This window comes from Protopterus annectens, chromosome 9.part0 (genome assembly GCF_019279795.1).
Source record: "Protopterus annectens isolate FY-2018-M chromosome 9.part0, PAN1.0, whole genome shotgun sequence".
NCBI classification, from domain to species: Eukaryota; Metazoa; Chordata; order Ceratodontiformes; family Protopteridae; genus Protopterus; species Protopterus annectens.
The window spans coordinates 1,434,607,971-1,434,635,938 of NC_056743.1; the positions used below are offsets into that span (position 1 = coordinate 1,434,607,971).

A 27,968-nucleotide genomic window follows, 5' to 3' on the forward strand; every position below is an offset into this window, starting at 1 on the left:
GGGGGGTAGGATAGAGGGAGAAAATACTGCAACGGTGAAGAGAGGGACATCTACTGTTATGGTAAGATTTTACACAACTGTATTATGTCCCTCCATTTCACTGTTGTATTATTCTTTACCCAAGGAAGAATACAAGAACTCAAGAGGAAGCCTGAAAGGAGGAAGGAACAGAAAAGCCCTCTACAAACCCATACAGGATAGCCCCGGCAAAACCTGCATTGGCTGTGGAAATAACACCCACTCTAATGTTTAGTGAAAGTGTGTACAGAGGGCCAAGTAGCAGGCTCAGGAATGGAATTAGTATCCAAGTCCTTGAAAAAAGCACCAGGAGGCAACTGCCCTAGCAGAACGCACCTTCACCGATGATTAAAAACATTTCCCATGAAAAGAGTAACAAAAAGCAAGGGCCTTAGAAATCCAGGAGGAGATAGTTTGCTTGGAAACAGCCAAACCCAAAGCCCTGGGATCAAAAAAACAAAAATGCTCAAATTTGCGTATAACTTTAGTTTAAACCAAACAACATCTGAGCTATCTATGCAAATCCAAGGTGTAAAGAACCTTCTCACTTGCAAATTGCGGAGAAGGGAAAAAGAAAAGATGATGAATAGATTCATTAAGGGACAACTTATTGACCACCTTGGGCATAAACAAAAGAGTAGTACAAAGAGACACCCTGTATCCATGGACAATTAAGTAAGGAGGAACAGCCATGAGAACATAAAGTTTAGACAACCTCCTGGCCAAAGTGAAAGCCAAAAGAAGAAGAATGTAAGTACAATGTTGCAAGGAAGCTAAAGAAGTAAACTCAAAAGGAGTCCGAGTCAAGTAGTACAAAATTGAGGTCCCAGGAAGGTGAAATAGGCTTTCTAGGAGGCTTGATATGGATGCCTATGAAATTGTTTGACCTCAAATCTAAAGGACAGAGAAGGAGTCAAGGGCAGAAACTGCTGACAGGTGAGCTTTAACGGAGGAATATGCTAATCCTGCATGACCAAAATCACACCAATAAGAGAAAACCACAGGAACCTCCACAGAAAGGGGGTCCTGATGGCAAGAGAGGCACTAGACAGAAAACTGCTTCCATTTGAATCTATATGATTTTCTGGTAATGGGTTTCCTGGCCTCCTGCAGTACCCAAAGAAAATCCTCAGAAAAGAAGTGCCTGAAAGGGATCAAAACCCTATCACCCACAGTCGTTAGCTGAAGAGTGGAAAGTGAGCCTAGATAAGAGATCCCTTGTGTTGTGAGAGAAGATCTACTCAGTGAGGTAACTTGAGGTGATTGACCCTGGCCAAGTGAGAAAGAAGGGAAAGCCAGTGCTGTCTGGGCCAAAAGGGAGTCACCAACAAGATCATGGGAGGTCCTGCCTGATCTTGTGCAAGATTCATGGCAACAGGTGAAGGGGAGGGAAGGCATAAAGAAACATCCCCTTCCATGAAAAAGGACACAGTTGTCCACTTTCCAAACCAGATGACTTGGAACTCTCGAATAGAACAGAGTAAGTTGTCTGTTCAGAGTAGAGGCAAAAAGATCTACCTGAGGAGTATCCCACCAATGACAATGTCCAGGAACACATCTCTGGGAAGCCTCCAATTATGAGCATGTGTGCTAGACCTGCCATTAGATTGTGCTCTGAGGGAAAGTAAACTGCCTGAAAAGCCACTTGATAGTGGATAGCTAGAGCTGAGACCAGAAAATCTAGTCTGCAAAGAAGACTGGATTCTTTTGCCCCATTCCTTGATGACATTCCACATCACTGCAGTACTGTCTGTGAAAAAATTTGAAGGGTCTGGGATAAGAGAGGGAGTGGAAAGCCTGAAGAGCCAAAAGCAAAGCCCTCATCTCTTTTACATAGATGTGGTCTGACCTCCGGATGAGGAGGCCAGAGACCCTGAACCTTGATGGGGCCACAGGAGGCACTCCACCCCCTGTCTGAGGTGTCTATAAAGAGCTCCAGAGTTGGAAATGGAACTTGAAAAGGAGGCCCCAGATTGAGTGAAAGCTAAGGAATCCACCACTGAAGCTCAAGCTTGAGACAGGGAAGGAAAAGTACCAGGAACTCCAGGGAGTAGCAAAGTTGGAGCCACACTGACTTGAGGTACCACTGAAGCTTTCTCATATGAAGCCTGGCAAGAGGAATAATGGTAATGGTGGAAACAATGAACCCAAGAATACTGAGAAATTCCCTGGTGGAGACAAGACACGAGAGGAAAAAGGGATTGGAAAAAAAGCAATTAGAGACATAGCCTTGGGGGCAGGAAAGGGATGCTGGTATGGGAACTCTGAAGCCTGCAGCCAAGAAAAATATGACCAAGGGAAATAATCAGAACTGATTTCTGGAAGTTTATGGAGAACTGCAGACTAACAGGGAAGTAGTAAACTGGAGATCCTGCAGCAGAGTGTTGGGGGAAGGAGCTAGAATAAGCATAAAGTCCAGATAGGGAATGATTTGAATTCCTCAAACCCTGCAAAAAGCAACGACAGGAACAAGGCATTTGGTAAATTCCACTGGGGCAGCAGAAAGGCCAAAGGGCAAAGCAGAAAACTGAAAATGCAAGAGAAAGAAACAAACAAGGCTGGATGGGGTGTGAAGGTATGCACCCTTGAGATCTAGGGACCACAAAGGACTGGGGTAAAAGAGAAGGAAATGTATGCAGAAAAAAACATATGAAAGGAAGGAATCTTGCAAAAGGTGTTCAGCCGGGAAAGCTCCAGAATTGGTCTCAAAGTACTCTCCTTTAGTCTTACAAGAAACATTCTGCAGTAAAATCCCTTCCCTACCTCAGCAGGAGGTATGGCTTGAATGGTGTCCTGAGTCAAAAGACAGAACCTCTGCTGAGAAATGAGACAGCTGTTCAGTGAGGTTGAGGAATGCCTGAAAAGAGAGAAAGGGATTTCCAAAACATGAAATACCCCTGACAGACAATGGGCACAACCCAAGTCTGAAGTGATCTCAAGCCATTTTGAAAAGACAGGGACAAGGGAACCCAGCCAAGGGCAGAAGGAAGCAAACTGACAAGTAGAACCCAGCTTATCCCGGATAGGAGGTTTCTGGGAGGCAGGAACCTGAGCAGACTTAGCAGGAGGCGCATGCTTAGAACCCTTCCTGCCCTTAGGAGGAGGGCAAGATTGCCTACGACCTAAAGCAGACCTAGAGGGATAATTCCTCTAAAATTTGGGAATAGGAGAAACAAAAATATGTTTCAACTCCTGCAAGACACTATCCTTATCAAGTTCAGCTGCAGGAGATTCAAAAAGATTTTTATTATCCAAAAGGGCATCCAAGAGTTTGGCCTTAATGTCAACAGGCAAAGCCTGAAGACAAAGCCAAAAATAACATCTCATAACTGAACCAAAGGTGGCACACCTGAAAAAAGGCATTCAGCTGCATCATAGTTGCATTTGACTGAGTGGCAGCACCTTGAGAAGTACAGCCCTGCAGGGAAAGGGTTGAAGCCTTCCCCCTCAGAATTAGAAAGTTCAGAAAGCACCTTGGAAACCTGAGAAGAGAGGGACAAAACGCACTTTGATCATATGAGTCTGGTAGTTGATGGCCCTAAAGGATAAAGTGGCAGCAGTGTAAATGTTTTTTCCCAGCCCTACCATCCTTATCAGAAGACAGCAGTTTGGTAGACGGCAATAACTTGGACGACTTATCAGAGGAGACTGACACTACAAAAGGGTCCGCAGAAGGGTATTCATAAATAGAGTTTATTGTACGTGAGGAATGCAAATTTATCTGGCTTTCTTAGGTGCAGGAGGCAGTGTGTCACAGGCTAAAGATGCTATTATAGGTTCATAGGTTCATACTAGGCTAAAGACGCTGTTATAGGTTCATAGGTTCATACTAGGCTATCTGCCCTAGGGCATTTGTAAGCCTAGCCAGTGTGTGTTTGGCTTTCGCCACCCATTTTAAATGAGTTTTACTATCCACTTTTTCAAGGTTAGTTTACTGTGCCTCTGTCTAACAGTGACACAGAATGATCCACGGGGTAAACCTACGATCTCCCATCCACTCAAGATTCCTCTTGAAGAGGGTCATTGAGGGACTCTGCCTAACTTGGACTGGGATTCTATTCCAGAGTGAAGGGAGCCTCTGGGTTATGAATCTGTCCCTCCAGCATGTCCTATTTATTTCTGTGCTAAGGTTCAAGTCCCTCGAGCGTGTAGCTCGAAGGGATTTGGATTTTTCTGAGGCGAAACATGTCCATCAATTCCGGGTTGGACATGGCCTTATACGTCAGGCACAGATCACCTCTAAGTAGGCAGTATGCAACTGAGTAGAGCTGGAGTTTCTTTAACCGAGCAGCATATGGCATCTCTTTGAGCCCTTTGATCCTCTTAGTGAGGTACTTTTGGGGTCTTTCTAGTTGCTGCAGGTGTCAGGTAAGGTACATCCTGAATGGGGCATTGTATTCAATTATGGGCCTGATGAGGGATGAGTAAAGAGGCACGATGACCTCCCTTGATCTAGATGTGAATCCCTTCATAAGGTGGGCTATATAGAAGGTTTTTCTAACCACTTTGGCCACGTGATTGTTAAATGAGAGATTGCTATCAACTTGGGTCCCCAGGTCCCTAATTACTTCTTCCGTACTTAATGGGTTACCACCTATGTGGTAATTTGTGGGCACTTTGTTTTTGCCAAAGGGGATGACTATACACTTTTTGGCGTTGAGCTTGAGGCCATGGCTCTGGCACCAGTTGTCTGTCTCTATGAGACCTTTTTGGAGGATGCTTGTGTCAGCTGGAGAGTCAATTATGGCGCCCAGTTTGCAGTCATCTGCGAACTTTGTCAGCCATAGTCCACCCGTGTTGGCCTGCACTTCCGAGAAATATATACCGAACAAGAGAGGTCCCAGGACCGAGCCTTGTGGGATGCCGCTTGTGACTGGTTTGGAGTCTGACATGGCTACAGAAATTCTGACCATGTGTGTTCTGTCCTTGAGCCAGTTTACAACCCATCTAATGACATAGAGGTTTATATTTAAGCTGGAGAGCTTATCTATGATGCCAGAGTGGGGTATTGTATTGAAGGCTTTTGCAAGGTCCAGGTAAGGCTGTATGGACCACCTTCCCCTTGTCAATGGCCTTGGTGACTGATTCAAAGAAATCGACCAAGTTTAAGAGGCAGGATCTACCCTTAAAGCCAAACTGGGTAGGATTATGGGGCGATAGTTACCAGGGTCCGTTGAGGCACCACCATTGTGGAGAAGGACCACTGTTGCTGTACGCCATTCTTTTGGTACATATCCTGTAGTAAGGCTGAGGTTGAACAGTAGCTTTATGTTGGGGTTCAGCTCTTTTTGGAGTTCATGTAGGACGCAGCTCGGGACACCATCTGGTCCCATTGATGCTGTGTTTTTTGCTTTGCAGAGGGCAGCTCTTACCTGAGCATCTGAAATGTCAGGGGGGCAGCACTCTGCTGGGATAGATATTTGCTCTTTTTTGGGGGGGGGGGGTTTGCACTGAACCGGTCAGCCAGGATGTTGGCAATGTCTGTGGGTTCAGTGTATTTTTTGTCATTTTGGACTAACTCTGAGCATATCTGGGAGTTACCACCCAGGTTCCTAACATAACTAAAGAAAGCCTTGTGATTATCTTTAGTGTCCTGTGAAATTTTTCTCTCGAAGCTGGCCTTAGATTATTTTATGAGGGACCGTAGTTTTTTTTGCTAATACTGATCAGAGATGCCTTCCCTTTTATGGATTTTGCTCCATCATGTAGTAGCTTCCTTCTATTGCATAGTTTATTTATGGCTGGGGTCCACCAGACAGGATGCCTGCCTTTGGGGGACTGGGTCTTGGTTTTATTTGGGATTGCATGAAAGTATTGCATATTCGGAAAGTATCCTGAAGGGCAGTTAGAACAGGAAGAACAGCAGATGGCTTAGATCACCATCTGTATGAGCTTATAACTATCTTTTCTGAAGCACTTGACTTTAGAACAATCTCACTTAAAATAATCTATTATATGGGCAATGTTATCCTCAAAGAAGAGTTCCTCCAGTGGGGAATCTGGACTTCTGGAATCCTCTTCTGAACCATAGTCCAAGGGGAAAGGGATTTAGGAAGAGCAGGCCAAAGATTCTTCCCCCCCCGAGCCCAGGTCTTCAGAGGAATCTGAAGAAGCCACCAAATAGTCCTCCGGGCTTTCACCAGCCTCATGAAACATGTCTATGGAGGCTGGAAAGCAACCACATCAGACCTAACTTTTTTGGCCAACTTCTTGGCAGACAGCTGCCCCTTGGAACAGAAGGAATCTGCCATAGCACCCTGAGCCAACAACTTAAGATGGTGGTACTCCAGGTATACGGACAAGGAGGAGAGATGATTAAGTAGGTCTTAGGCACAAACACCTAGCAGACACGGCACTGCATATGATCATGAGAAGCACCCAAACAGAAGAGACACTGGTCGTGACACTCTTTATGAGGAATGCATGTCCCACACTTAAATTTTCCCTTAGATGACATAGACATAATAAAGAGAAAAAGAAACCCCAATGGGGCACTTATCTGAAAACACGACTTGGTAACCAACACAACAGAATGGCATTCAGTCTGAAATTCAATAATGGCAGACAGGAGGCAAAGACGTTCTGAGTGTGTGCATCTGTACATCATTTTTATGCCCTACGCCTTGCACTGGGAGCATACGTGTGAAGTAAGACACCTAAGTACTACAGGCTTTGGTATACTGTCCAGATGTTTGGCTATCTTTGGCAGGAGGCCCCTTAGGTAAAGAATACCGCAACAGTGTTATGGAAGAACATCTGCAATAGTCAGGCATAACTGTGGCAGAAGGGAAGAGAGGCAATGAATCAAGAGTAGTAGTAACAGTTCTTGCAGCACCTTGATCCCTTAAAAAAATGGAGAGGGGAGGTTGATGGTGAGGAATCAGCTTGACAGACTGAGTGACTGATTATGCTGTATTCTGTACGACTATGTACTGAACTCTGCTCTAGACTTCCAAAGGGACACACCTGCATAATCAGAAGGTTGCATCAGACGAGAAAGAATCATGGAGCAATTGGACAACTGATCAGCATACAGTAAACACAAAGCCAAGTTTATTAAATTTAATACATACAGTTGCAGAAGTAACTACAGCAAACTACATATTTTAGAATCAGAATGCCCACTTTTCATGATGACAGCATATCACAGCAAAAAGAAATATATTAAAAAAAAACTTTGGAAATGATCTTAAGGAGGACATAAAATAGGTGAGCTGCATGAGATGCCAGACTATCAAGCTACAACTCTCTGATACAGAACTACCTGGATGCTCTTAATGGGCCATGACCAGCCCCCAGGAAGAAGATAGCTTCAGGATGCATAATATACCTCTCCTCCTTCTGGCATGCACACTGGAATACAGCTTAAGCCATCCATTCATCAAGCAGTACTGCAATTGATGTCCACACAAACTTGGTAACTTAATATACCTACTGAGCTCATCCCAGACTGTAGAGCTGTCCTGCTGCAGTAGGTGAAGCATCCTTTTCCCTTTTGGCTCTGCACTTCCATTACAGAAGAAAGGCAGGGGACTCAACCAGCCAGCATCTCATGTTACTCATTCTGCAGCCTGACAACCTGCTCCTGAATTCCATCCACTGGCAATCTGTACTGCACATCCACCCATCCTCAGCCCCTTTTCCCATTTTTGCACATGGGGTTGGGGTGTCACTTCAACAATAACAACTGTACTGCACACACAATTGATAAAATGTAAGCAGTTTAAGAAGTGAAATTAGACATACCATATTTACAAAAACTTCTACTAATCAATAGTTATTTGCTATACATTTGACATGTCAGTAAAGGCACACTAGGGCTAAAACACTAAGCTGTTATTGCAGGTCAAGAAAGACAAGTACCCTAGCTCTTTAAATAAGCATTTAGATGCCTATTATACCATAGCTACAAAACATGGCAGCTACAGCAGACAGTACAGTAAAACTTAATTTTGTTAATATGCTTCCAAAAAGATAACAGTGAACCATTAAGTTGTTTCTTTTATTTTTTCTACAGAAACACAAACGTCCACATTTCTTCATACCTTTTTACTTCAATATTTTTACACCTGAAGGAGGGATCTAAAGCCAACAAATAAGGAAAACAAAATTTCTGGCAAAAAACAATGTGAACAAAAGAAATGTGAAACAAAACACGTAAGGCTTTGCGGATATCAAAACACAAACCAGTTTTAAGTCAACAAGGAAAACAATGTGTCACAATTGGAGATTAAAACAATCACGGGGCGGAATTCAACAAAATGCATATCCTGTTGCACGGACTTCTCAAGGCAAAAACAGGAAAGTAATAACCCATATGTAGTCTTTATAGCTCCCCTGCAATAGCAGAAGTGGGAAGAAGAAAACAAGAACTAAAGATACCATTCACCGCTTAAGACACAGACATCATACAGTGACCAACCATATGCAGATGAACAGCTGCTCAAACACTTCAAAGGTGAACATTTACTTTCTCTAAGATGCTGCAGTGGAGAAAATTCTCATTTCTCTGAAATCATCTGGTATGTGTTGGTGTTCTACCCCTTCACTCACAGAGACTACACTTGACTTCTACTTAATTTGTAATGTAATGGAGTTCAGTGGGCCACCTCAATGATGTCCCATGTCCTACCCCCATTCCGTGCCACAGTTCAGCTGTCTTCTTGGTATCATAGCAAAGGAGGTCATACCTTTCCAGTCATTCTGCACTCTCTTCTCTTCCTGCTGCTTCGGTATTTGCTCCTGTACATCTGGCTCTGACCACACAGAAAACAAAAGTTACAAAAACTGCAAAATAATGATGAAATCATACCACTTCTCATTTTGCTGCACAGTATAGTCTAAATTTATGTTATTTCCTATAAAGTGAGGCAGCAGAAATGAAGACAGACAAACATCACTAAACCACTAAAGCAAGCTCTATAGCAAACTAAGCAGTAGTAGTACAAGCCTACTTTGATGCAATATAAACCACTACAAAATTATTCCTTTCTTTTCATAAGGTTTCACAAGCTACAGTCATGTAGGCCTTTGAACCCAGCACTTAGGATACATGCCTTATCTACTAATGCGCTAACAGACGTATTCAAGAAATAACACTTAGGTTTCCTACTTCACACCAATTAACTCTGTTTATATTTGTTTGCCATGGTTCTCTGCACAAAATCTTTTAATGGTTCCCTTGTCATTTAAAACAAGCCTTATAAACACCTACCCCATCCACCAACTAGAAAGTAAAAAACCAATCTAATTAACATTGCAACTTTACTAAATGCCAAGCTCTGACAGACGAGACAAAACAAGAAAAGAATGCCCATTTTTTTAGCTTGCAAAAGTAGTGAGCTGTGTACCAAAAGATATATAGGGCTTTACCATTAGTATTACACTAAATATAACAGATGCAGCTGCTTCTGTGAAAACGTGCAAAATGTCAGAGGGCAGAGCCACTAACAAAGACAAAGATAAGATGGGCATAGATTTAGTTCTGAAAACAAAAGGATAAAGACATGCAAAGGTATGTTTCTAGTGCACTGCTGCCCTGATAACCAGCGACACAGCTCTGCTTGACCCACAACACACAGATATGTATAACCAGTGCAGGCAGCAAGAAACTGCTGCAGCCAGAGTGTACAATGGCATGGATATTACACCAGAAAGTAATAAGCATAGAGTGCATGCAAGATTTCAGTGTATGTGACTTAAAATCTCATCATGCTTCTTGTTCTGAACGTGATGACAATGACTTAAACAGGTCTTCTAGACACAAAATGAAAGTAATCACTAATAATGTCTACCGTATAGAGCAGAAGTTGTAAAATGATCAAAAATATCCTCATTTAAAAAACACAGTTAAATTGAAAGTGATGGGTTCAAATACATACGGCACTGCTTACGATATTGTAAAGTACCATGCAATTTGAATGTCCTCAGAATGCAGAATTATAAGTACAACCTCTGCAGTTGCTTATGAAATTGTACCTCCACCATTCTCCCATACATGCCAATCATATATACTGTAAAAAGGGCATGTTCTGCTGATTAAAGGACAGCCCTCACTGAAGATGCAATAGCAGACCTGACAGACGCACAGGTGAAGCAGGAGGCACCTCTCGGACTGATGTGCGAACAGGGGACACTGGAGGCTCTGGCTGGCTACTCTGCTTTTGCAGGAAGGGGCTCCTCAGTTTTCCTGGGAAAGGAGTAGCAAAAATAGGCTATTTAAAAATGGAAAGCACATTACAGAAACATGAGGGAGAAAAAGACAGTAAAAGCATGAGGCAGCAAGCAAGAAAATTAGCCAATCACCAAAAAATTATAGCCCACCAAGTCCTGATCAACTAATGGACCATTTCACGGAATATTCTTTTTTTTTTTTTTTTTTTTTTTTTTTTTTAATGAAAAATGGTTTAACTGCCCTGGGCAAAGTGAAGTCACCCCCCCCCCCCCCAAACACACTCCTTGCTTGAAACAACATTCCCCAAGGTGGCACAACCTTGGAGAAAGTTTGTAAGATTCCATGTAATTGTCAATCAGTTGACTGATTCCACAAACTGCACAAATCCCAAGATAAGACACACATTTCTGGTATAAAAGAACATTGCTAAGCATCTAGTTCCCAATCCCGCTTATTCACAGTACTGAAGTACATAAAACTATGCTGAAAAAAAAATCAAAAGCAAGGTGCTTAATCAAGGATTCGGTAAAAAAAAAAGTTATGTCTTACTATAACGTTACATCTGTGTTTGTAGATCTTTATTCATTCATTACTGGTAGGACTTCGGTTCCGTCCTCAGAACCAACATGGCTGTTTCCAAGTTCACGCCAGCCAAAAACTCTCAGCTAAGACCTACCCATAATGCCCATCTCAGTCTCTCCAGATCGAGTTTGCCCACCCCTATATTATAGAGATAGCAAGAGAAACAATAGGAGGCTCTGTCTGAGCAAATACCTTAGCCAGGAGTTCCTAAATTCCACCAGGAGTCCAAGGCAGGGGGAAGAAGGGTGGGAAGTAATGAATGAATAAAGATCTACAACACAGATGGAATGTTATGGTAAGACATAACTTCTTTATCTGATGTTGTAAATCTTAATTCATGCCTTACTGATAGGACTGAGTCCCCAGCTACTACAAGTCCTGGGTGGCCCCAAGGAAAGATGTTCCAGAGCACCACAGAACCAAAAGATGCTCGTCCCCTGGAGGCCAAATCCAATTTGTAATGAGTGATAAAGGTATGAGGTCTTGCCCAAGTGGCTGCTGCACAGATATCATCCACAGAGGCTCTGGAATGAAAAGCCACAGACGTAGCCATCAATCTAGTAGAATGAGCCTTTATTCTGCAAGGTAATGACAGTTTATTCTGATGATAGATGAAGGTAATGACGTTTCTAGGCCAGGAGGAGAGAGTCACTTTGGAGACAGGTTTACCCAGTCTGGGTCCCGCAAAGGCCACAAACAATTGATCCATTTTCCTGAAAGATTTAGTCCTGTCCAAATAAAAATGAAGCTAACTATGAACATCAAGGGTGTGCAAAAGATACTCCCCTCTGTTTGAAAGCTGAGGGAAGAAAACAGACAGGTCAATAGATTGTTTAAGTGAAAAAACAGAAATGACCTTGGGCAAGAAGGAAGGGTCAGTACGAAGGGACACACTATCCCTGTGGAACTTCAAGTAAGGTCTCTTGACACTCAAGGCCTGCAACGCAGATACTCTTCTCGCTGAGGTAAGGGCTACTAAAAGCAGAGTCTTCCATTATAAAAATGTATTACATGAATCAGAAGGTTCGAAAGGAGGGCTTGTTAACGACTGAAGTACCAAAGTCAAGTCCCAGGATTCTATGGGGGTCTTGACAGGAGGTTTAACGTGTAATACTCCCTTCAAAAAGGTTTTGCACAGATGGTGTGACATAACAGAAGAATTATCAAATCCATTATGAAAATTTGTGATAGCTGCTAAATGCAAAGTAATCGTCGATGCTGAGGCTCCTGCATGTAGAAGAGTAGTCAGGTACTGTAGGATCTTCTGAATAGGCATGATCTTTGGCCCAAGCAGAGCACCTAGCCCATTTACTAGAATAATTTTTTCTGGTGGAAGGTTTATGAGAAGCCAGAAGAATCTCGTGTAGAGGAGATATCAGGCAGCCTGGCAATCACCAGAAGTGGAGGAACCAAGAGGCTGTGGAGATTGGGATGAATCAGTCCCTGAGGATGAGACAGCAGACCTTGAGACTGATCCAGGATTCACGATAGGAAAGGAAATCAGACTTGATGGGGTCAATAAGGGGCAATGAGGATCACTTTGCTTCCCAACCTCTGAGCTTTCTGGAGGAATTTTGGAATGAGGAGAAACGAGGGAAAGGCATACAGTAGACCCGGGGGGCCAATCGTGCATTACAGCATCCCTCAGTGACTCCCTATGGGGGGGGCAGAAGATCCAATCTGCTATTACAGGATTGAGGGACCACTTGTGAGGCATCAGGATGTTCCTGCTCAGACTGTCCTCAGTTGGAACTCCCAGGAATGTGCGTTGCTATAAGAAAGCAGTTGGAAGCTATCGCCCAGTGCCAAATCCTCATGGCTTCCCGACACAGGGGGTAAGACCTTGTTCTGCCTTGTTTGTTGATATACGAGATGACAAACATGTTGTCCAACTGAACTGCAATGGTCCCGGAAGGGAGGGATATATGGAACACTTGCAACACTGAGAGAACTGCCTCAATTCCAGTACATTTATGTGTAAATTGGCCGCCATATGTGACCAGGTGCCTTGGACCGTCTTTCCCTGGAAATGCCCCCCATCCCACCCTAACAGGGAAGCATCCGTGGTCACCATGGCCCTGGGCGGGGGGAGATAGAACAGTCGACACCAAAGATTTGAATTTGGCTTCATCCACCATAGCATTTCTTTCTTGCAAAGGTTTGTACGGTGTATCATGCGGTCAAGTGGGTGGGTTAACATCAGCCATTGTGAAGAAAGGAGTCACTAATATTCTCATATGCAACTTTGCCAGTGGTACTAGGGTAGTGTCAGCTGCCAGAGAGCCTAAGAGTTGCAGTACAAGGCATGCTGGTACAAAGGTCTATGGAAGGAGGGCTTGGATCTGGTGCCTTATTTTCGAGAGCCTGTGAAAAGGGAGGGAAGCTTGACAGGATGTTGTGTCGAAGACCACTCCAATGAATTCCGGTGTTCTTGGTGGGAACATTTATGATTTGTCCTTGTTGATTGTAATCCCTAAGCGGAGAGCGAGGCCTTGAGTGTAACAGAGGCTGCAGGTTAGAAGATTCCTTGTCGAGGCAGTAAGGAGCCAGTCATCTAGATATAGAAACACCTTTAATACTTGTAGTTGAAGATGAGCTACTACCACTGCCATACATTTGGTGAACACTCGGGGGAGCTGTCGAGAGACCGAATGGCAGCACCATGAACTGGCAGTGATTGGCTCCCGGCCGGAAGTGGAGAAATCTCCTTGAGCACTGTTCCATCTTTATGTGGTAGTACGCGTCCTAGAGATCTATAGAGCACATCCAGCTGTCCTTCCCTAGAAAAGGGAGAATGGATTGTACCGTGACCATCTGGAATTTTTGAGGTTTCACAAATTTGTTCAATAGGCAGAGATCCAGGATTGGTCTCCAGTCCCCTTGTCTTTTTTGGCACTAAAAAGAACCTTGAGTAAAACCCGGATTCTCTCTGGTCTGGTGGGACTGGTTGGATGACTCTTTCTTAGCAGCTTTTCTATTTCTAAGGCTGCTACGTCCCCTCTCATTGGGTGGCACATCGGGGATTCGTTTGACGGGTCTGGGAGTTAAATCGAATGGGATATGGTAGTCTCTGGATATTATTCTCTGCACCCAAACATCAGTAGCAATAAGTTGCCAGCTGGTAGGTGCAGAGAAAAACAACCCCTACTGCTTCCAGAGGAAAGCAATCGGGCCACTGCTCAGGAGCACTGGTAGGGTCTGCCAGAGAAGGAATCTCTACCGCCCTGGTTATGCAGACCACCCTCTGCCCTGAAAGGGGCGTCTTCCAGATGTGGTGCCCCCTCTGCCCCAGGGGGATTGCTCACGAGCGTCACGAAAAGATCCCTGGGACTTTTTGAGCCACAATTTCCCTCCCCTCTGGTTCCTGGCGTAGGACCTCTGGGGGGTGGAAACACATATACCCCACAGCAGACAAGGTCTTTGCATCCTTCTCACTTCGTGCTAGTGTGTCTCGTATTTTGGGATCAAAAAGTGCAGATTTGTCGATGGGCGCGTTGACGAAGAAAGATTTAAAGGGGCCTGCAAAATCACACAAAACACATCCAACCATGACATCTCATGACAATGCCTAATGCGGCCGCTCGAGCTGCCCCCTCGGTGGTGTGAGATGTCAAACGCATCAAGGAGTTCGAGATAGACCCTAGGGTAGCTAGCTGCTAGGCGACTGTCACACACCTCAGCAGGCAGTACCCCCATCAAAGAGGTAGACATTTCAGAAATTAGGTCTTATTGGAGGTGAATGAAATGTGTCAGATAGTTCAGCGACTGAATGGCAAAGGTAGCTGAAGCATAGGTCTGCTTCCCCAGTCTGTCCAGGGCCTGAGAATCCTTGTTCGGAGGATGGACAGTTAAACTATCCTCTGCCAGTTCTCTCTTGGTGGCCACCACCGCAACCATGGAATCAACCATCAACTGCTTGGACCAGTTGGGCTGGTCTTCAGGGGTGGATAAAATTTAGTCCGGCCTCTGGGGGGAAAAGGTTCTACATTGTCCGGGGCCTTCCAGGCATGCTGCATAATCAGCTTTACAAGCTCATCCTCAGGCAGGGTCACCCAGGAAGTAGATGGCCTGCAAAAACACATTCCTCCAAAGAAGGATTAGAGGACTTCCAGTCTCCCCTCTGCTTGAGGATTTCGATAATGTCTCCAAATGAGATCTCATCTGGGGGAGACCGTGGGGACCCTTCTCCCTCATCGCAGTCGGTGTCCTCAGTGATAGAATCCTCAGGGGAATCAAGGTGCTTCCTCTTGCACTGTTTCTTCTGGGGTGGCTCCCCAGTGGGATCTTCTGAGGACGACTCCGGAGAAGGGAGGTCTTGTGGCTCCCATGCCCGGGACCCTAAAGTAGGTTGTTGGGACAGCTGCATGCTAGAGGGGGGTTCTGGTGTCGATGCCATTGGTGCTGACTGTGAACCTGTGGAGGCAACAACCCTCTCAAACACCTGGAAAGCAGGACCGCCCGAGAAGGGATGGGAGCCTGGAACGGAGAAGTACAACCTCAGAACTGGGGTCATACCCCATCCTGAGGAGCCCGCCTTCAGGTGAGGAGCTCTGAGAGGACTGGAAGCTATCGGAGCTATGGACATAGACAGCACCAGCGAAAAAATAGGTGCCGGACTAGGTACCACTGTGCTGACAGCCCAAACACTGCTCCGAGAGTGTACCGGCTCCAACGGGGCCGATGCAGCAAGGGAGGTCGGTGCTGACAGGGGAAACTCTGCAGTCAGAGCAGAGACAATATGCACCGGGGGTTGTCATTGGTACCGAGATCTCCGGAGCCTGGGCAGAGGCCGGAGAATAAACAGGCGAGTATGCTGTGAAGGGTTCCGTGCCAAAGGGAACAGAGGGTCTAGCTGGGGTGGGTAACCCCCTAGCTGCCAGAAGCTGGTCCACAACCCAGGCTACATCTTGTTCAGAAAGGCTCCTGATGGATCTTATAGGAGGCTGCTGAAGGAGAGTCAGGTCTCTCAAGAAAGGGGCTAAACTGGTGCCCCAAAAAAGGGTTGTAAGTTGGAGATTATCTGGTTCTTAGGAGATGTTCAACTTTAGGAACCAAGGCCATAGTCTGTGGAGCCAAATAAGCTGTCAGCACCATGGCCGGGATGGTGCTGAAGCGGGTGTGGTCATCAAAGCTGGTGGCAGGACCAAGGATGGCACTGAAGACGATGGTGCCAAAGCTGGAACTGAAATAGGAGTCAACATCAGAGACGGTACCGAGGGAGAAGACACAGGGCCCGGTGCCGAAGTAGTCTGCGCTGAGGGCGCTAGAGAAGCTCAGTGCCAACTCAGTTCCGTAACGGTCGGGGACGTAGGAACTGAATGACTCCATTTCATAGGCTGATACTAGGCTATCTGCCCTAGGGCATTTATAAGCCTAGCCAGAGTGTGTTTGGCTTTCGCCACCCTTTTAAATTAGTTGACTGTGCCTCTGTATAGTAGGTCACAGAAGATAGCCCTTTTAAGGTTAGTTTACTGTGCCTCTGTCTAGCAGGGACACAGAAGAGATCCCAGGGGTAAATCTACGATCTCCCATCCACTCGCCAAGATTTCTCTTGAAGAGGGCCATTGAGGGGCTCTGCCTAACATGGATTGGGATTTTGTTCCAGAGTGAGGGGAGCCTCTGGGATATGAATCTGTCCCTCCAGCATGTCCTATTTATTTCTGTGCTGAGGTTTAAGTCCCTGGAGCGTGTAGCTCTAAGGGATTTGGATTTTCTGAGGTGGAGCATGTCCATTAATTCTGGGTTGGACATGGCTTTATACGTCAGGCACAGATCGCCTCTGAGTAGGCGGTAAGCAACTGAGTAGAGCTGGAGTTTCTTTAGCCTAACTGCGTAGGGCATCTGTTTGAGTCCCTTGATCCTCTTGGTGAGGTACTTTTGGGGTCTTTCCAGTTGCTGCAGGTGTCTGGTAAGGTACATCCCAAAAGGGGCATTGTATTCAATTATGGGCCTGATGAGTAGAGGGGCACAATGACCTCTCTATCTAGATGTGAACCCTTTCGTGATAAGGTGGGCTATATAGAAGGTCTTTCTAACCACTTTGGCAATGTGATGGTCAAAGGAGAGATTGCCATCTACTTGGGTCCCCATCCCTAATTACTTCTTCCGTACTTAATGGATTACCACCTATGTGGTAATTTGCGGGCATTTTGTTTTTCCCAAAGTGGGTGACTATGCACTTTTTGGCATTTAGCTTTAAGCCATGGCTCTGGCACCAGTTATCTGTCTCTGTGAGACTCTTTTGGAGGATGCTTGTGTCAGTCGAGTCGATTATGGCACCCAGTTTGCAGTCATCTGCAAACTTGGTCAGCCATAGTCCCCCCATGTTAGCCTGTACCTCAGAGAAATACATACTGCACAAGAGAGGTCTCAGGACTGAGCCTTGTGGGACACCACTTGTAACTGGTTTAGAGTCTGACATGGCACCTGCTATTCTGACCATGTGGGTTCTATCCCTGAGCCAGTTTGCAACCCATCTTGTGACATAGGGGTTGATATTTAAGCTGGTGAGCTTATTTATGATGCCCGAGTGGGGTATTGTGTCGAAGGCTTTTGCCAGGTCCAGGTAGGCTGTGTGGACTACCTTCCCTTCATCTATGGCCTTGGTAATTGTTTCAAAGAAATCTACCAGGTTCAAGAGGCAAGTTCTGCCCTTAAAGCCGAATTGGGTAGGATCCAGTGTTTGGAGGTTCTCAATGTCTTTGTTTATGAGTTCCATGATGATACGCTCCATAGCTTTGCAGACCAGGCTAGTCAGGCTTATAGGGCGATAGTTTCCGGGGTCCGTTGTGGCACCACCTTTGTGGAGTGGGACCACTGTTGCTGTACACCATTCCTTGGGAACAGATCCTGTAGTAAGGCTGAGATTGAACAGTGACTTTATGGGAGGGTTCAGTTCTTCTTGGAGCTCATGTAAGACGCAGCCCGGGACACTGTCCGGCCCCCATTGATGCTGTGTTTTTTGCTTTGGAGATGGCAGCTCTCACCTGTGCATCTGTGATGTCAGGGAGGCTACACTCTGTTGGGATAGACATTTGCTCTTTTGGAGGGGAAGGGGGGAGATGTCTGCACTGAACCTGTCTGCCAGAATGTTGGCAATGTCTGTGGGTTCAGTGTATTTTTTGCCATTTTGCACTAACTCGGAGCATATCTGAGAGTTGCCACCCAGGTTCCTGACATAACTAAAGAAGGCCTTGTGATTATCTTTAGCGTCTTGTGCAATTTTTCTTTCGAAGCTGGCCTTAGATGATATGAGGGATCGTAGTTTCTTGCTAGTACTGATCAGAGATGCCTTCCCTTTTTGGGATTTTGCTCTATCATGTAGTAGCTTCCTCCTTCTGTTGTATAGCTTATTTATGGCTGGGGTCCACCAGACAGGTCTCCTGCCTTTGGAGGAGTGAGTCTTGGCTTTATTTGGGATAGCACGGTCCATGCATTCTTGTAGGTGTCCATAGAATGCGTTTGTAAAAGATTTTGTGGTTTGAGCCGTATTTTCCACTGGCCCAGGGGCTTTGAAGGATTCCACCTTGGTTTTGAGAAGTGTGAAGTTTGCTTTTGAGAAGTTCTTCACTGTGGTTTCCTTGGCTGGGGGTGGGGACAGGATATGGATGTCCAGTGAGATTAATTTATGGTCAGATCTTACCAATGAGGGGTATATACCTCTGGTATGGAACATAGAGTCCCCATGTTGGTGGTGATCAGGTCCAATATGTTTTCCCCTCTTGTGGGAGTGGTGACCAGTTGTTCCATAGCATTTGAGTTTATAAATTCTGGGAACAGTTGGGCAAGGGTGTTGGGGCTTGAGTAGTGCTCCCAGTCTATGTTTGGGTAGTTGAAGTCACCCAATATAATGGTGTTTGGAGAGACCTTCACATTCTCCAGTGTTCTCAGGAAAGCAGAGTGGGGTTCCTAAGTTTGGGAGGGTGGTCTGTAGCAGGCTACAAACTGAAAGGCAGTTTTACCCACTGTTAGTTGCACATGGATGGTCTACGATGCTTTGTGCAGTGCCACTAACCTGGAGGTGTGGGTATCTTTGATGAATATTGATACCCCCCTCCTTTTGTGGTTCGGTCCGAGTTTTGGGGCCGAAAAGCATGGTATGAGGTATAAACTGGTAGTGCTGGGGTGCTCTCGGGAGCCTTGAACCAGGTTTCTGTTACTGCACAGATATCGATATTCTCCATACCGAGGAGAGCCTAGAGTGTGTGCATCTTTAGGTTTAGACTTCTGGCGTTGATCAGCATTACCCTTAGTTTCTTTTTCCTTTTGTTGTCTACTGAGGTGGGTTTGTCTTTTGAGCCTTGCCTAAAAAAGGCACTATGGGGGTGGCAAGAGCCTTAGCCAGTAATTGAAAGCCCAGGGGTGACAGGTGCAAGCCGTCCCTAGCGAAGCAACATGGCTTGTCGAGCACATCTGTGTTTCTAGGTTTTAGGAGGTGGTGAGACCTCCGACCCAGAGAGCGCCTCCGAAAAAGGCATTTTGACTAACCTTTTCAAGATTAGCTTGTTTTTGTGCTCTGCTAGAGTGTGATTACTAAAACTAGAGCAGACATCACAAGAAGCATTCAAATGGTCCACGCCCAAACAATAAACACAACGAGCGTGACCATCTGAGTTGGGCATCTTTCGCCCACACTTGTCGCACTGTTTAAACCCCAACTTAACTTTTTCTGACATAATGTACCAACAACAAAACTACCAAGAAGGAAACAAGTGAAAAAGAAAACAGGGATTTTTTTTTTTTTTTGAGAAGATAAGGAGGGAAAGGAGAGAGTACCAGCAATGGTATCTAGAAATACCAAAAGTGGTAAAAGGAGGGCCTACCAAAGGTAGGAGAGAGGGACAGTACCAACAATGGTTAAAGGGTAACTACCAAAGACAGATGGTAGGAAATGGCAGTAAGTTACAGGCGAGAGGCGAAATTAGTGAGACTGACTAAAAAAGGCAAAGTTTTGAGAGAGAAACTATCCAAAATACACAAAATTTCCACTTAGCTTGAGAGAGAGGCTAGGCACGTCTGACGAGGAACACGGCAAACGAGATCTGGAGAGACTATGATAGGGGCATTATGGGTAGGTCTTAGCCGAGAGTTTTTGGCTGGTACAAGCTTGGAAACGTCCATGTCGGTTACGAGAACGGAACCAAAGTTCTATCAGTAAGGAATGAATACAGATTTACATAATCAGATCTAAAAACATCCAAGTTGCAAGCATTTCAAATACTGTACTGAAATATATAAAATACTGAAGCACAAGCAAATCCATATTTTCTGCCTTTAACACCCCCCATCAGAACTACACTGACTAATCTCAGAAAGGTTAAAAAAAGAAAAAAAGAAATAAAGAGACAAACCAGCAACCTTCCCACTCCCAGTGCTGGCTGAAGTGGCTTTTCAGTCTGTGCGTGAATGCCCTTGTTGTGGTCTGGCTCCAAAGTTAACTCAGGTAGTCAAATAAAAATCAATTTAAAATATTTTGTATCAGTTGAACTGTTACTTCCATAGGCCAGTGAAGACTTTACAATTTGCCACCAGAGAACCAGTTTAGCTTTGTTTAAAAAAAAACAGGAATTACTTCTAAGCATTAACACCTTTCAGTTTTATAAATGTTATCTACATCTGAGTTTAGCATACATTTCACTATGTTTGCACTTTTTGTGGTGTTCTATAAAACAGGTGCTTCCGCTTGAGGTTTTTTGTCAGTACGGCAGAACAAAAAAGTTCAACTGCATTGAAATTCTGATTTCCTCTTGCTCAGATGCATGGTAAATCCTTGTGGGCACAGAAACTAGATACACAGAGACTGATTAAAATGCACAGAGGTGGACAAAAGAACAGAAAGACCAGTGACAAAATTCTACTCTCTCTTAACTACATAAGCAAGGAATCATTTTCCCTAAATGGTCTGCTCTTATACAGACTCAACAAACTTCACCAAGTGAATCAGAAACAAGTACACACCACTGAAAGTATGGATATTCCCTATAAACAAAAATCAGAATTCCAGGAAGGGTACAGCTGGACTCAGGCTTGCTCCAGGAATTCTCCCCATGCAGCAGAAATTAAAACAAAGTTTAACAAATTACTGCACCATGTCCCAATATTTTGTGGTCACTAATTCATCCAATCAGTCCGCGTGTGCAAGGCTAATCTGGTGAATAAATCAATGACCCCCCCCCATCCCCTTCTAACCACAGCAGTAGATTCTGACCTGAGAATGGGCCAAGCTAAAAGACTGTCCAGGAGGAACAGCAAGCATCCTTGGGGAAAGATAATCATTAACAGCTAAAGGGAAGTAGTTTCTACCTATGAATAAAAATCACAGATGCGCTTATAGTAAAGATTTTACCACTGTGATTTTTTTTTTGGGTGGGGGGGCTGGTGTACATCAGATTCAAAGTGCACGGCTATGTTTTCTATGACCGTACATAGCATGCATGCACTACACTGTCCAGTTTCCTGAAGAACTGCAAAGCAACTGCATTAGTATACATAGAAAGAAAATTAAAAAGCCTAAGAGATGCTGTTTCATGGTCTGAGACATTTAAAAGAAAAACAATTGCCCTTCAACTAAAGTACAGTGTTGATGAATTACTCGCCCTGTGAACTGCTAAAAGCACAATCCTGTGATTTGTGAATCTGCCTTTATAGCCAATATAACAATTCAGGGGAGCACTTTAGTAGATGGGACATTTTTTTTTGGGGGGGGGGTTCTTGCTTTGGGCTTGATGGCTATTCACAGTTGTAGGTCTGACAATGCTTGCAGAGCATGACTTAAATTTTTGGATGCAGTCTTCAAAAAAAAAAAAAAAAAAAAAAGAAACAGTTTTTGGTTTTATTTATAAACTGAATTCTGGATTTGTGCCAGACTCCCACCCCTCACCACTTTACGTTAAATCATTTCAGAATTCCCATTTTTCAACAACCCACACTGCATATCACATTATCACATTCCAGCACTTTACCATTACCTGAGGGAAAAGCATGTCTGAAGTATTTACAGTGAATGGGCCTATGCAGTCGCTCACAAACTTCTGAATGAAAATGTGAAAGGCAGATGGATGTAGTCCCTGCCTCATACCTAATGCCTTACACAATTCAATGAACTCAGTTTAACTTTTTTTTGCAGTTCTCTAGACACCAGAATTATGCTGTTTAACACTCCACAGGGTAAGCAATATAGCAACCTCTTCACTTCAGCTAAAGAGCTTTCCTTTAAAGGTGTAACATATTTTTTGATACAGTTGAATTTAACACTAGCTTATGTTAGGATACACTTTCTGCTGCAAATGTGCAAGGTTCAGTCAGTGTAACTATATGCACATGCAGTTAGTTTTCAACTCTGCAATTCTGGCTGCACTTCTCAAATGACAAGGGACTACTCAGCTGCATCTGTTGCAGGAACAGTTACCAGTGTTCACCAGCCTCAGTGGACCACCTATTAGTGGCACTGCTAAAATGTCTACTTCACAGAAGGGGACTAAGAAAAGCACTTCACTTCAAAGACCCGCATGGGAAGGCCAGAAAAGTACAGTTGTGTACACTTACCATAAATGCAGATGTTCGAGTGTATTCACTGTTGCAATCATCACATTTGGGTTATCTGCTTGCAGGTTGCCCTCAGTCAGCTTGATTAACAAAGTCTTGGGTCCTGCGTCAGTTGCTGTCCCTTCTTCCATGACGTTGGGTAGTCAAGGGTATAAAACATGCAGCCAAAGCCATTACATCAGTTTTTCTTGCCCCAGATGTCAGGTGCCCCCCTAATGAGGAGCAATTAAACATAAAAACACAAAGGTATACCTCCAACAAAAAAGCACCAAAAAGGCTTTTAAGCGTAGTAAAGGAAAGTAGAGGTATAGCCAAAAGAAGTTAGGGGAAGGAGGGAGGATAACCAGGACTGCAACAATGAATACACTCTTGCCAATCATTACATTTGGGTAGATTCCCAAAGCTATGGTTGGGAGGAGAAGCTGAGATAGCATTAGGAGCAGCTATAAGGCCCTGCAAGATTGCAGTGGCAAAGCCAGCTCTGGATTTCTAGAAAATTGGCAAATGGTAACGCTTGGTGAAAGTATGTACAGAACTCCAGGTAGCTGGTTCTAGTATGTCCCTGGTAGGAACGCCTCTGAGAAAGGCTGTAGAATAAGATGCAGCCCTGGTGGAGTGAGGTCTGATCCCCTAGGGGATAGGTTTTCCATGGTGCTTACAGCACAAATGAATGCAATGGCTTTATCCATTTAGAAATGGTTTGTTTTGAAATGGCCTTCCCCTCTGCCCATGCAGCAAATGGTACCAGCAGTTCAGATTTTCTTTGAGGTTTAGTCCTGTCCAAGTAGAATCCAAGTTGTCTGTGCACATGCAAGGAATGCAGAATCTATTTCCCTTTGTTCTGTGGATTGGGAAAGAAGGTTGGCAAATGAATGATCTGATTAAGAGCCACACTGGATACCACCTTGAGCATGAAGGATGGATTGGTTCTGAGGGACACCCTGTACGCATGAAAGATGATGAAAGGCTCCACTGCTATAAGGGCCTGTAATTCAGATACCCTTCTAGCTGAAGTGATTGCTTAAAGAAAAGCTGTTTTCCAAGAAAGAGGTCCCAGGCAGGGGGTTGGAGCTCTCCTGGGTGGTCTCAAATTTTTGGCCCCTCTGAAGTACTGCTTGAGTAGTGGATGAGAAAAGAGGGGAGGCTCTGTGTTATAATGAACTGAGATGGCTGAGGCGTGGATTTTAGTGGAGGAAAAAGACAGGCCCTTGTGAAGCATCTCAGTTAAGCATTGTAAAATCGGAGGTAAATTGGGAGCTGCTGTGCTTATCCCTTGAGATTGGTTCCAGGCACAGAATCTTTTCCATTTTTCAGCGCAAGACTTTTTAGTACTAGGCCTCCTTGCCTCTAAGATGACATCCATCACAGGTTTGCTGAGGGATGGTAAAGGAGAATTTAAGTAATCAGACAGGCTGCAAGGTTCAGTGTTGGAAGCTGAGGGTGCAGAATCTGGTTCTCCTGCTGAGACAGCAAGGAAGGAGTCTGAGGCAGGTGCTATGGAGATAATAATGACACACTGCGCAGGAGGGGGTACCAGTGTTGGCGCGGCCAGTCTGGAGCAATCAAAATCATCCTTGGTTTGCCCTGTTTAACTTTCAGTAGTACTTTGGAGAGCACAAGCAGCAGGGGGGGGGGGGCATAGACTGATAGGTTTTTCCAGCTGAAGGACAGAGCATCCACTTTCCAGGCTGGTTTGTGGGAGTCCTTGTGCAAAATTTGTTCAATTGGTAGTTCTGGGGGGAGGCAAACGGGTCTATGTCTGGGCTCCCCCCATTCGCTTGTCAACATGTTGAAAATCCTTGGTTCCAGTCTCCACTCGTGTGGGCCCATGAGGTTACTGCTTAGTCAGTCTGCCAATGTATTTAATTTTCTTGGCAGGAATTGAGCTTGTAGGTGCACTTGGTAGTTCAAGGCTGTGTTCCACAATGCCATGGCTAGTCTGCACAGGGGTAGGAATGTGTATCCCCCCCTGCTTATGTACCACATAACCGTGGTGTTGTCCATTTTACCATTAGTTGTCCTGGAAGAATGTAGTCCTTGAAGGTTGTCAGAGCATTCTGTACAGCTAACATTTCTTTTTGATCGATATGTAGGCGCATTTGACTTGGGTTCCATTTGCCCTGAATGCACTTCCCTGCCAGGTGAGCCCCCCATGCATAGTCTGATGCATCTGTTGTTAGGGCTTGGGCAGCAGGGGGTAGTGTGAATGGTAGTCCCTTGTTTTGGTGGCAGGCCTCTGCCCACCAGAGGAACTCTAGGCGTAGGCAAGGTATGACGGGCATCACGGTTTCTAGGTTATGAGAATGTTGACTCCATAGGCTTTTTAGATACCACTGTAGTTTCCTCATATGCAGTCTTGCATATGGAATTAGAAGAATGGAGGAGGCCATGAACCCCAAGGCTTGCAGTATTTGTCTTGCATATAGCAGGGTTTTTGTGGCCACTTGTTTGAAATAGGTTATCAAATGAATTTGCTTTTCTGGCATGAGGCACGTCATCTGGGAAGTTGTATTCAAGCTTGCTCCCAGGAATGTAATTTGTTGACAAGGGTACCAGTTGTGATTTATTTTCGTTTATGGTGTACCCCCAGACAAGTTAGAACTCTTTTTACAAACGCCAGATGATTCAAAAGTATGCCCTGGCTTTCTGTCTGAATTAGACAGTCGTCAAGGTATGGGTATATTTGAATACTTCTTTGCCTGCAAAATGCAATAACTGGAGCCAGGCACTTTGTGAAAACCCTAGGTGCAATAGACAAGCCAAAGGGCAGTGCAGAGAACTGATGATGCGTGTATAGCCTACTTTGAAGCGTAAGTATCTTCTGCAATATTCCCTGATTGGGATGTGCAGGTATGCTTCTTTTAAATCTAGTGTTGCCAACCAGGCATCTTTGCCTAGCATAGGAAGTAACTGGTGAAGAGTCAGCATCTTGAATTTTGGAATCTCCAGAAAGGTTTTTAGAGTAGACAGGTCCAGGATTGGACGCCATGATTTGTCTTTTCTGGGTACCAGGAAAAAAGTCTGGAGTAGAAACCTTGTCCCTTTTCCTCTTTTGGTACCAGTTGAATAGCCCTCATGCTTAAGAGAGAAAGGTCTTGTTTTTCAGCCTCTGCCCACTGACTTGGGGGCAGGTCTGGCCACCCATTTGGTGTTGGCAACATGTGGAAATTAAATCTGTATCCCTGGGACACTATATTTAAAACCCATTTGTCCTGGGTTAGGAGTTCCCAGTTCTTTGCATAAAGAGCAATCTTTCCCCCCAAAGGGGCGGTAAGTGCTTGGAAATTTTAAAAGGAAGTCATTAAGACTGTTTGCCACAGGGGGTTGTCTTGTTATTTCCAGATTTGGAAGTGGAGGCCCCCCACTGCTTAGTTCTGAGAGTCCCCTGGGACTGAAAAGTACAGTTTTGTACCTACCATAAATGTAGATGTTCGAGTGTATACACTGCTGCAGTCATTACACTTGGGTTATCCTGCCATCAGGCGGTTCGCCAGTCGGCCTTAGTTCCAAAGTCTTGGTCCGGCGTCGGTTGCTGTCACCTCCTCCCTGACGTCAGTGCGACAGGGTTATACAAGATGCAGACGACGACATTTTCTTCAGTTTTTCTTGCCCCGAATGTCAGGTGCCTCTAAATAGGTAGGCAATTCCAATTGCTAATAAAACGTACATAAGAAAAGCAAACAACAACTTACAGCTACCAGCAAATACTCCCCATAGGTAGTAAGGGTAGAAGACATAGGTACATACTAGCCAGTAAGAGGGGAAGGAGGGAGGGTAACCTGGACTGCAGCAGTGTATACACTTGAACATCTACATTTATGGTAGGTACAAAACTGTACTATGTTCATCATGTTACACTGCTGCAGTCATTACACTTGGATAGAATCCCAAAGCTGAGGCAGGGTGGCTGGTTCTATAAGGCATTAGGGGTGGCTAGAAGGCCCTGCAGCACCGCAGTGGCGAAGCCAGCTCTGGATTTAGAGTATAGAGGCAGGTGGTAATGCTTGGTGAAGGTATGTACAGAACTCCAAGTTGCTGCTTCCAAATTATCCTTGGTAGGTACTCCCCTGAAGTAGGCAGTTGAAGTCGCTGTTGCCCTGGTGGAGTGAGATCTAATGCTGCTAGGTACAGGTTTTCCATGGTATGTGTGGCAGAAACTTATACAATGTCCTATCCATTTTGAAAGGATGTTTTGAAATGGCTTTTCCCTGTGCTCCTGGCAGCATATGCTACCAATAATTGCTCAGATTTTCTGAAAGCTTTGGTTTTGTCCAAGTAGAAGCATAACTGCCTGTGAATGTCCAAGTGCAGTGGTCTCTCCCCTTTATTCTGTGGTTTAGGATAAAAAGTTGGCAGGTGAAAAGTTTGGTTTAGAGCCACACTGGATACCACCTTTGGCATAAAAGTAGGGTTAGTTCTTAAAGACACCCTGTCCTGGTGGAAAATGAGGAAAGGTTCCACTGCCATTAGTGCCTGTAATTCTGAAACTCTTCATGCTGATGTTATTGCCAGGAGCAGAGCAGTTTTCAAAGAGATATATTTTAATTCTGCTGTGTTGGCTGGCTCAAAAGGAGGTAAAGTTAGCTTCTCCAAAACAAAGTTGAGGTCCCATGTTAGAGTAGGTGCTCTACGGGGCGGTCTTATGTTTTTAGCCCCTCTGAGGTACTGTTTTAACAGAGGATTAGAGAAAATTGGTGGATCTGTGTTGTAATGAGCAGAGATGGCAGAGGCGTGGATCTTGATGGATGAGAAGGAGAGTCCTTTGTCCAGCAGCTCAGTTAAGTATTGTGATACCTGAGGATGTGAGCTTGGTTCCAGGCGCAGAATCTCTTCCATTTATTCGAATAGGCTTTCCTGGTATTAAGCCTTCTGGCCTCCAGAATGACATCCATAACAGCTTTGGAGAGAGGCATTGCTTGCTTGACAAAGGAATCTTCCATGCAGCTAGGTTTAAGGTCTTTAGCTGACTGTGTAGTATTTGTTTGCTGTGCTGAGTCAGCAGATGTGTGATTGGAGGCAAAATCCAGGGTGGTTCTTCTGCTAAGCTCCTTAATATGGGGTAATAGTGCTGGTGTGGCCAGTCTGGTGCAATCAGGATCATCTTTGGCTCTTCCTGCCTGGCTTTTATGAGTACATTTGGCAGGAGAGGTAGTGGTGGGAAAGCGTATACTTGTAGGTTCTCCCGGCTGAATGAGAGGGCATCCACTTTCCATGCTTGTGGATGGTAACCCCTTGTGCAGAATTTTTGTAGCTGGCAGTTTATTGGGGATGCAAACAGATCTATATCCGGGCTCCACCATTTCTGTATTATCATTCTGAATATTTGTGGATTCAACTCCCATTCGTGGGGATCCATGATGTTTCTGCTTAAGTCTGCCAGTGTGTTTTTGTCTCCTGGCAGGAATTGTGCTTGCAGATGAATTTGAAGGTTTATAGCTGTGTTCCACAAGGTCATAGCTTGTCTGCACAGTGGGTAGGAGTGAGTGCCCCCTTGCTTGTTTATGTACCACAACTGTGGTGTTGTTGGTCTTTAGTAGTAGTTGTCCTGGATGCAGCAGGTCCTTGAAAGCTATAAGGGCATTTTGTACAGCTAGCATCTCTTTTTGATTGATGTGAAGATGCCTTTGTTCTGCGGGCCATGTGCCCTGAA

The 27,968-nt window shown here is 44.8% G+C and overlaps 1 protein-coding gene across 2 annotated transcripts in view; it reads right to left on the bottom strand.

Moving 5' to 3' along the window:
* The window catches only part of DBNL (drebrin like), a 902,612-nt gene that overhangs the window by 70,627 nt on the left and 804,017 nt on the right, over positions 1-27,968 (bottom strand). Inside the window, exons 11-12 of one of the 2 annotated variants that reach the window (XM_044084395.1) lie at positions 10,094-10,207; positions 8,709-8,774 (exon numbers count right to left, since the gene is read on the bottom strand). In XM_044084395.1, the coding sequence (XP_043940330.1) occupies positions 8,709-8,774; positions 10,094-10,207 (180 nt within the window). The remainder of the gene's footprint in view (positions 1-8,708; positions 8,775-10,093; positions 10,208-27,968) is intronic. The other variant, XM_044084396.1, reaches the window with a different exon arrangement.